The sequence below is a fragment of the Terrapene carolina genome, unplaced genomic scaffold, assembly GCF_002925995.2.
Source record: "Terrapene carolina triunguis isolate 2854851 unplaced genomic scaffold, T_m_triunguis-2.0 Scaffold247, whole genome shotgun sequence".
NCBI lineage: Eukaryota > Metazoa > Chordata > Testudines > Emydidae > Terrapene > Terrapene triunguis.
The window spans coordinates 726,297-736,856 of NW_020664598.1; the positions used below are offsets into that span (position 1 = coordinate 726,297).

Consider the following 10,560-nt stretch of genomic DNA (forward strand, 5'->3'; position numbering starts at 1 on the left):
GCGTTCGTCTTGCCTTGATGTCACCCACCGCTCCTGTGCCCCCTCCTCAGCGGCGTGGGGGCACCCTCAGCTAGTCCCGTCTGCCTACCCAAACAGCCGGTGCACACCCACCCACGCGTGTCCCAGTCCTAACCGAGCCAGTCAACAGCCCAGGACTCGCGGGGAGATCTGCAGTGGCAGGCTCAGGAGGAGACTGGAGAATGGGGTTTCTATTGAGCAGCGTGGGGGGAATCATTGTAACACAGCTATCTTCTCACAGCTGATGGGGGGGACTTTTTTTTTTTTTTTTTTTTTTGCACAGCAGCAGCCTGTGGCATGGTCAGGATAGGAGATTTCTATCAACCACCTTTTAAAAGAGGGTTGTTGTTACCCCTTTAATTGAACAGATTTGATGCTGAGATTGTATCCTGGGTTTAACTCGTTTCTTTCGGAGTGTGAATGCGTTTGTTCAAAGAGCCTTTCTTCTGCTTTGAGGTCATTTTTGAAGCGATTCCTCGCTCTCCATCAAAGAGATGGATGTCTACGTTGATTAGCCACCCATTAAAACACACACAAACCCCATTAACACCATTCGCTGTAGCTGCTGCTGGGAGACGTCAAATAATGATGCATGTCGGACAGAAGAAAAATCTTATCGGTTTTTTCCCTCCCTTTTGATGCTCTTGCTCTGTCCCAAGTCCTGAAGCGATAAGGCGCTTGGGGAAATCTCAGGTCAATCCAGCCTATTTGATCCCTTCCAAATCCCTCCGTGCCCCTTTCTCTTCTCTTAAACCGGTGCATACGCCACAGCGTTACAAACCACTCCACAAGCTGCAAAAACAGCCAGCTGAGCTGCCCCTGGTTTGCAACACTGTCCTATCGCATAGCTGCCTAGCCAGAGATGATCCCGATCCACCATGAACAGACCACGACAGGGAAAGAGAGAGAAAAAAACGCTCCAAGCTTTAGCGAAGTCACAACCTGGAGCAGGGGAGAGAAAAGACAGTCACACACACACACAGACTATTGCCCCAGGGCGATCCGCGCAGGGACTCCCTCCTGGAGAAGGCGCGCGGCGGCTGATGGTTGGGGACGGGCATGGACAAAAGGGTTAATTTCCAGCGAGGGTTTGGGGAAGTAGTTCCGGCTCTCCCTTCTCCCCCACCCCCTTGTCCTTTGCAGGACGCGTCACGCTGGGTGTGGAAGAGGAGATCCTTGCGCAGGGTTGCTAAGGGTGAAACTTTTCATTTACTTTGCTCACTTTGGGCCAGGGCGAGGGAGGCTCCGGATCCCAGCCGAGGAAGAGGAGGGGGGAGAAACCAGCCAGGGGGCGCCCCAAACAACCCCTCCCACCCAGGCCATAGCAGGGGGGAGTCACCCACCCCAACCCCATCCGCACCCTGTGGAAAAGAGAGAGAAAAAAGAAACCTCCAGAGAAACCCTCCAGCAACACCCACCCCCGGCAGGAGAAAGGAGCCGCCCGCCCGCCCGCGCTGCAGCTGAGGACGAAGTAAGTGGGGCTGGGGCGCTCGCTGGCGATGGGGGCACAGAGCGGCCCTGCCTCGCTCCCCCTTACACCTGCTGTTTGCCCCCCCCCAGGCCTGGGACCCGTATCTCCCCCGCCCCCCCCGTCTGACTGCGGCTGGCTGCTCTGCCCCGTCGGTGCGCTCCGCGCCGCCCGGTCTCCATCGGAGCGGGGAGCGGCGGCTCCCCGAGCCGTGACTGGCCGGGGAGAAATCCCCCTGCCTCCGTTTCCACCCTGCCCCTTCCCACTCTGCAGCATGCGGGGCGGCTGGGAGAAAATCCGGCCTTGGCTTGCGGGGGGGTCCCCGTTTGTAAGACATTCGCTTCCCCCCCCCCCCTCGGTCGTTTTCACCCTTTAAAGCGTTTCTGGCGCTGGTGGCTTCTTGGGAGCGGTGGGATCTTTATTTGCGCCGGGGGGGGGGGGTGACAGTCCTTTGGCTTGTGACGCTTTGAAATGCCCGAGTTCACCATTTTGTTCTGGCTTTTGTTGTTGCTCTTGCGGGGGGATTTAAAAATGAAAGGTCCAGAGACGGCCCCTAAAGAAAAACGAGCCCGCGGTTTGGGCTGGGGGGGCGGGATGGGGGCAGGCAGCTATTTGATCGCTGAAAAAGAAGGGGGGGGGCTGGATCCGCTCCCCCTTTGTGGAAGCAGCTGCCGTTGGCCAAAAAGGAGAAATGAGGGGGCTGGATGGGGGGTGCCGAGGGGGGGGTGCTGCTCTCTGGCGGGTCTCGCTTCCTTCAGCACTGCTGACAACGGGCATTGTGTGTGTTTGGGCCAAGCGACGCTTCTGTTTGATGCTCTGTCGCCCCCCTCCCCGGCATGGGATGGGGTCCTAAAGGCCACCCAAGGGTGGCCTACCGCAGGAACGGCCCCATCCACCGCAGACCAGGAAGATTGGGGGCGGGGGGAGGAGAGATGAGACCGAGAAATATAATCCCCGTGCCCTTAGTGGGTTGAATAATTTCCTTTCCCTTTGAGGAGGATCTGTGGGGAGGATCCCCTATTGTTGGCGGGCGGGGGGGGGGGGGGGGGGGGCCCAGGTCAGATCTATCCCCTCTTTGCCCCCCCCTAAGAGGGACTAGGGATATTTAGGCGGGGGGGGGGGGGAGTCCCCAACAAAGGACCAGGCCTAAAGACCTGTACGCTCAGGGCGATGGGGGCTAGTGTCTAGTCTGGAGGGCTTGGGCACCGGTAACAAAGCCAGGTCTCTGGCCTGGGCCCCCTTCTCCCGGGGAGAACAAGAGGGGTCATTTGCCATATGTCGGCAGAAGTAAAGGTCAGGCGAGGCCTAAGCACCCTTCCCCCAGGGGTCTGCTGTACACCCATCGCGTCCCCAAAGCCTCTGGGCCTGGGCACCCTTCATGGAGGGTTATTAGGGTTTCCCTTCTTCCACGCACCCCTTCCCCCAATACATTTAGAGGCAGAGAAATGTCCTTGCCTTGGGGGGAATCACCCCGTGTCTCCTCCTCCCTGCCACCCAGTTGCAGGCCTCTTCCTGGGGCCTTGTTTGGGATCTGTTGGTTTGGTGGCTGATCTCTTCCCCCAACAGCGAGGTAGCTGTGGGTAGTGACCGGATAGCAGATGTGAAAAATCAGGACACTTTTTGGGGGGGTGGGAGGGACTGGGGGGTGCACAAGACAAAGTCCCTAATATTGGGACCTCTGTCTCCTCACTCCCTTACTTATTTATCCCTGTCCCACAGCAATGGTGACCAATGTGGGGAGAAGGGAGCAAGCTGGGTGGCTTTTTTTGGGGGGGGGGTACAGGTGTAGCCTTAAGTCTTTAAAGGCAATTGTGATAATACTATCAAAGAGCTGTCCAGTACCCCACTTCGGAGTCTCACTCCTAGCCCCCAACCAAGGGGATGTTTGCTAATCCGTGGGGGGGGCTTCCGGGGTGTGTATGGGGAGGTGACGGGTAAATAGCCCTCTTTCTCCCCCCGCCCCCGGAAGGCGAGAGATCGCTTAGACCCCCTAAAAATAACCCAGCAATTCCCGATGACAGGGTACATGGGGTGTGTTTCTTGCATTGGGCAATTGGCTGGGAGGGTTGAGAGCGCATGTGCCATGGAAAATTTTCTACACTGCTCCTCTGAGCAGGCGCTGGTTCTTTGGGCCAGGGTTGGCGCAAGGCATATTGGGAAATGTAGTTCAGCGGCAAAGTAGGTCACTCGCCTTGGCTCAGATGAGGGCCTGGAGAAGTGGAGGGTGAAGGACTGCAACTCCCAGGATCCTGTGTGTTAGATATAATAAGGTGGGGGAGGTGGATTCCGAGTGTTTGTAGAAATTTCCTTGGCTGGGTTATTGGAAATGCATCATCCTCTATGAGCCTTGGCTGCTGTGCTTAAAGGGGGGTGGGGGGAGCTGGACTCCCAGCTGAGAGAGGCTGATCTGGAGAACAGGCCCCCTAATGTATGTATAATTTTGCATGGGATGGGGCTTGGGAGGGGTGTGAGTCCTCTGTACAACACCCACCATCACCACATACACAGGACCAGTGGTTTTGATAGTGTTTATAAGGGGAAGAGGCGATCATAGATTTTGTAATCTTGGTGTCTAGAATGTGTGTCCATAGGGCCCATTCCTCCCCATGCACACAGTCTGCAGGGATAGCTGAGTGTTTAAAAAAAAAATTTTTTTTCCTCTCTCGCTCTCTCCATTTTGGAGATTATGTGCCTTAAAATTGTTTAAACATAGAAAATAATTGGATTGCCTCTTATAGTCTGTGGGTGGGGGAGAGTGAGGGTGGGTAGAGACAAGGCTGTTGTTTTGGTAGGGTGTGGCCTGCAGAATAACAGAGAAGGTTATCCTATCATACTGGCCTGGATTTTTTTTTTTTAAGCCCTTTGAAATGTCGCTGTGTGCACTTAATGAGGGGGCAGAATCGCAGACCTGTTTTCAGAGGGATAATTGCTCTTTATAGGTTTAAAAAAATAGATCTTGTTCCAGATTGAAACTTGTCTTACAAGGTCACTGCCTAGTATCTTCATAACCGGGAGGAATGGAGATGTTTAAAGTGTTCATTCTCATCTAATGTGTAGTCATTTTGCCCATTTTCTTTAAAATCTGTGCTCTGTTAAAACAAAGAGAGAGAGAGGGTTGACCTCCAGAGCTCCTGCATTTCTGCAACATAACCTATGTGGGGAAACATTCATCCTCTTCTTTTTTATTTTTTTTCTTTCTCCCCCTCCTCCTTCCTTCCACCATAAAATATTTGTCCAGCAAATATATGCAGGAGATGGGGGGGAAATATGTACATTTTTCTGTGACTGGCCTTATCATTTGCAAAACATGCTATGACACTTTCTACCTTGGTCATCAGCTTCAAGACCTTTGCTTCCCACCCCCCCTCCCAAAAGCCCCGTAGGTATGTAAAAGAAAATATATTTTTCACTGCAGATGTGCAGATTCAGCTGCAACTATTTTATGGTTTAAAACTAGTAATCAGCTCCACCATACGGGTTCTCGTATTGGCAATCCTGGGATTAAGGGATCCGAATGGAATACATTTTATTGTGCTAACAACGTAGGGAATAAATGGTGCCTCTTGCTCATTTGGAACCCTCTCTTACATTTGAAGGCATCTGCCAAGGCCTGTTGTACGTAGCTGTCTTGGTGCATGCTGTTATTTGGTTAATGGCTTTTTTTTTTAAATTGAAGCCACAGACGCCACACTCAGAGTATTCTCCATTTTAAAAAAAAGAAAAAGTACTCCATTTTTATAACTCCTCTGCAAGCTTGATACTGAAATTGGTTGCTGCATTTTACCCCTCCTTCTCCTTGCCTCCCACGGAAGTACTGAGCTGATTTGTTGGTGAAGATGCAGGACTGCTGAGAAGCATTGAGGCTTTGTGCTGTTTTGGGGATGATAATAAATCAAGGCCCTGGAGTTTTTGGATTTTTTTTCTCCCCCCTTACCTTCTTCTGAAACATCTGGCGCTGGTCATGTCAGAGAAGTAATACTGAGCTAAATGGACCACTGACCACAGTTCCAGTGTGCCTGCAGTTGCTGGGGATCACTGAAGCTGTTGGCAATTTCTGTTAAAGATCACTATATCGATTCTCTTTGCAAGAAAACTCTTTATTACCTCCTGTCCTTGTTCTGTTAAAGGGACCCTTCTTGAGTACAGTTTTTCAGGTAGCTTGTATTTTTATACCGTCGTCTCTTATTTTTGGAACTCTCTTGAAAACATGCTTGTTTCTCTACAAAAGTTGTTGTCAAAATTTGAAAACCAAGATCCTCTTATATTACCCCACTTAACTTTTGGTCTCTAATGCACTGGATCTGGATCAGAATTGTGACCCAGAGGTGTCTTCCCATTAACATCCAATCTTGCTAGGATTCCAGTGAACCAGGCTGGGTGCTTTTTTAAAAAAAAAAAAAAAAAAAAAAAAGGCCGTAGTAACAGAAGTTAGTTTTATGCAATCTACTTGGGATAACATGGGCTGATTAAGCCTCTGTTATTTCAGCGTGTATTCCACAGGTCCACTGGCTCTCCTTTCCTCTGAAAATCATTGAAAGCCTCCATCCCAAGCTATTGAGTGCCACCTACACACCAGCCTGAGAGTGACCTGTCCTAGTTGGCCTTTCAGAAAGCTGCCTTGTTCAGATCTTCTTGGCATGTTTCTATTTTATTTGAACTTAGGCGAGTTCCCAGTGACCTGACAGAACTTCTCATGGTTCAGTAACTCCTGAAATCCAAGCTCCAAAGGCTGGCGGTGCCTTTTCAACTCTCAGCGGTCATTCACTGCCTCTATTCACTTCCATGCGAGGCTAAACGTGAAGGGGTTTATATCTAGAACTTTGTAGCTTCTTGTGCTAGCTGATTTTGAGGTGTTTACAGCTCCAACTGCCTGTTGTTGTACTCCTGGAAATAAACCTCCCTGAACATAAGTTACCAATATAATATCTTTTTAATGTAGAATTCGTACTGTCATTTTTGTCATAATTCAGTCTTCATTTAAAAACAAATTGTGCATGTCACCATTAATGCTGCATGTTTATTCCCTGCCATCCACTCAACCAGGATAGGTAAACTAGCCCTAAGCAGTTTCCCTTTCTGCTTCTCTTGATCTAGGCCAGTGTTGCCTGGGTTTCTAGTTCTGCAGGGGAAGGCTTACGTCTTAACTCTGACACAGATGCGCACACACACACACACCCTCTCTCTCTCTCTCTCTCTCTCTCTCCCTCCCCCCCCCCCCTTCCCCCCCCCATTTGGCCTGCAACCTAAATGCTTGGGCTGAAGGCTTGAGAGTGTCCCTTAAGCCCATTTTGCCAACATGGATGAATGTGGTGTGTGCATGTTTGTCTGAGCAGAGCCCAGGGTAGTGGAAAGCTGACTTGCTTCTGACTAAGCTATCAATTAAAAACTGGATGTGCCACTTCCCTGCTGAATGGAGCAGGAGTTGATAGTGGTATACTTCTTTTTTAAAAAGTCTGAGATTCTCTGTCCTTTCCCATCTCTTCTCTTTGAGAAATGACCCACCTAGAGAGTTTGTTGGTACCTGGAAAAAGACTGTTCATTTCTGTTTTGGCAAGTGAGTTAAAAGTTGTGTGGGCCTACAATACTCCCCATACACCCTTTTCTGCTGGAATAACAACAGGGCTGGGAACTAGCTGGGAACTATGCATGACAGGTGGCCAGCAGTGTATGTAGTGTGCACACCCCACACTATTTACTGATCTGAATTAAACTGAGACATGAAGCTTTTTAGCTTGATTTAGCCAGACAAATCCTCTGTCGGGGGCAAGTGAGTATCTGAATGTCAGATGAACTGTCCACTTTGAGGAGATAGTAAAACTGGGCTGGCAGTTAGTGCCTCACTATCATCATACCCTCACCTCCAGTCTCTCATCCTTGAGCCAGCAGGACCAGAGAATGCAAATCTCCAAAAACCACCAGCAGCCACTGCCTTCCAACTGAGTCTTGTTGCTGTTCCTCAGCAGAGAGGCTGGTGTTGCCATACAGAGTTCAGGAGTTGATCTCCACTCAGGATGGGGAAAGACTCTCATGATTCTGCCTTGATGTAATTTTTTTAAATCAGAGGCACATGAGGTGAAAGGAAATAAATAAGAGTTGAAGCAAAAAGAGATGTATTAAAATACATATTAACCACTGTACCAAAACAAACTATTTGTCCAGTTAGTTTGGTATCCTCTCTCCATTGGTGATCAGTGTTGGCTAACTTGAGAGAACGGCATCATACGCACATACTGTTCAACGTAGTACTCATTCCATTTAGTAGGGCAGAATTTCTTCCTGATCTCCTCTAGCAATCCACTTATGTCAGGTAGCATAAGGATTGATCGCATTTGTGTAGCTTTTATTCTAGGAAGTAGCATTGCAAATGCTATTTGTAGAAATGTCTAATCTTTTTGTAAATATACTAAGCTGTTTGCCTCAACAATATTAAAGTTGCCACGTTCTCTTCTCTCCCTTCATCCATCTTTTTTTCTCTTTTCTTTTCTAGGATCGCTTGGAGCCAAATCTTGTGTATGTTGTTTGTCTCTTTCAATACACTGCCCTGACTTGCTTGCTGTGAAGGGAGTATGCATCTGGAGATCAAAGTTGCTCTGAACTTCATCATCTCGTACCTGTATAACAAGCTTCCCCGGAGGCGGGCAGACCTGTTTGGTGAAGAGCTAGAACGCCTGCTGAAGAAGAAATATGAGGGCCACTGGTACCCGGAAAAGCCTCTGAAGGGTTCTGGCTATCGCTGCGTCCACATCGGGGAAACGGTGGATCCGGTGGTGGAACTGGCAGCCAAACGGAGCGGGCTGGCCGTAGAGGATGTGCGGGCCAATGTGCCTGAAGAACTGAGCGTCTGGATCGATCCTTCTGAGGTCTCCTACCAGATTGGCGAGAAAGGGTCTGTCAAGGTCCTGTATCTGGATGACAGTGAGGGCTGCAGTGCAGCTGAGCTGGACAAGGAGATCAAGAGCAGCTTCAACCCTGATGCCCAGGTGTTTGTCCCCATTGGTAGCCAGGACAACTCCTTGTCCAACTCGCCATCGCCATCCTTTGGCCAGTCACCCAGCCCCACCTTCATTCCCCGCTCTGCCCAGCCCATCACCTTTACCACTGCCACGTTTGCTGCCACAAAGTTTGGCTCCACCAAGATGAAGAAGGGTGGGGGTGGGGGAGCAGGAGCTCAACAGCAGCAGCAGCAAAGGATGGCCAGGTCACCCACCAACAACCTGCTGAAGCACAAGGGCCTCTCCCTCTCTATGCATTCTCTGAACTTCATCGGGGGCGGGGGGAGTCAAGCTCCTCAGTCGCAGCTCTCCCCCAATGCCAAGGAGTTTGTTTACAATGGCGGATCATCCGGAGCCAGCGGCCTCTTCTTTGAGGGTGTCACCAACGAGAATCAGGGCGGCAGCATCCCACCGGCCTCCCAGTTCAACACTAGCACCAGCGGCGGCAGCAGCTTTGACATGGCTCAGGTCTTCAGCAGCAGCAGCAACAGCCTCTTTCTGGAGAAGTCTCCCTTTGTGGAAGGACTCAGCTACAACCTGAACGCCATGCAGTATCCCAGCCAGTCTTTCCAGCCTGTCGTCCTGGCCAACTGACCGGGAGGAAGGAGAGTATTTGGGGAAAACAAGAATTAAAAAAAAAAAAGAGAAGAAAAATGAAAAATAGAAATATACAAAAATTTGAAATCTTATAAATATAGCTTCTTGGAAAGAGAGACAACCCCGGAGTCGTTGTGCTGTGCCGGGCAGCGCTCCTGAAGCACTGAATTGTTTTTTAACTCAATCCCCGTGCTTTTTCCTACCCACTTTTTTACTCCTGTAATGGGTTTGTTTGGTCCAGAAATGGTGGAAACAAAGGTCACTTTATCTTCCTGTCTCCCAACTTCCTCCTCAGAGCTGGGCTTTAGTATCTTGTTCTTTGGTGTAGAGATGGCCTGTTCTGGGCATTCCCATATCCTTGGGTGCTAGGCTGCCTTGCTGAGAGGGGTGGGGGTATTTGTTTGGTTTTCAGTGCCGGGCAAGAGGTGCACAGTTTCATTGTATACTTCCCAGAGAAGGGTGTGGGGGGCTTGCTTCTTACCATGATTAGTCAGTTCCTCTCCTCCCCCCGGGAACAGACAGGGTGAGTTTACCGAGTTCCCCTTACCCTGCCTGCTTTAGACTGCTATGACCTTGTCATCCAAAACCCTTCAAAACTGCCACAGTTGATGCCAGCCTCTGTTTTGGAATAAGATTCCCCCAGTCTCCTTTTCCTTGGCAGGCGGGTAAGTTGGAGCACTACTATGAAACGGCTGCTTCCTGCTGTCTTCCCTCTCTACACTTTCGCCCAGAGGTGAATGCTGGAGAAGAACAGCACGGTGTTATACCAGTGAGTCCATTTATGATTCCTACCCCCACCCTCATGCACGAAGGATCTTGTCTGAGCTGGTCTCTTCAAGTTGGTCAGAGCCAGTGTCAGTTCAATAGGGTTGCTATTATATACAAGCACTACAGTAGGTGCACCCACTGCTGTTTATAGGGAGGAAGTATCAGTCCTTATGTATTGCACTTCTCTTTCAGGGGACATGGTTAGATATGCTGCCTCTCACATTCACATTCTTATGTGCTTTTCTTCCCCTCCAATGTAAGCAGCATCCACTGATGTTCCTTTGGAGCAGTCTCCAAATGTTTTGAGTTCTCTTACTCTCAGCTACCTTTGGTTACAGGCTCTCAGAGGGGAAAGGGTTTCCTGCTTTTGAAGAGGCAGCACAGCTTTCTGGGGAGAGCAGGGGGTTGCATCGCCCAGGCTGCTTTCCTGATTGATAGCTTGAGGGATGTCACTTCCTGTTTTCTTTTATTAAAAGATATAATAAAGTGTGACCAAATCCCCTTTGCTTTCCTTCTGGAAGGATAGGAGGGGGTAGGTGACTTAGTACAGAGGGGAATGCACAGGGGGGATTGTACTCAGCCCCTAGTGTTAACTGATCGATCCAGCCAGAGACACACAGTCTAGAGGGGGCTCGCTGCAGAATAGGGACTAATACTTTGAAATGACTCATGGTGTGGGGAGAAGAAACTGATATTTCAGGACCTAGATGAATAGTT

The 10,560-nt window shown here is 49.9% G+C and overlaps 1 protein-coding gene across 1 annotated transcript; it reads left to right on the forward strand.

Annotated features, from left to right (window-relative positions):
* Positions 1-1,463: 1,463 nt before the first annotated feature.
* TOB2 (transducer of ERBB2, 2) lies at positions 1,464-9,121 on the forward strand. Its single transcript, XM_024200430.2, has 2 exons — positions 1,464-1,489; positions 7,974-9,121. The coding sequence occupies exon 2, from the start codon at positions 8,053-8,055 to the stop codon at positions 9,070-9,072; it is 1,020 nt and encodes a 339-aa protein (XP_024056198.1). The 5' UTR covers positions 1,464-1,489; positions 7,974-8,052; the 3' UTR covers positions 9,073-9,121.
* Positions 9,122-10,560: the final 1,439 nt, after the last annotated feature.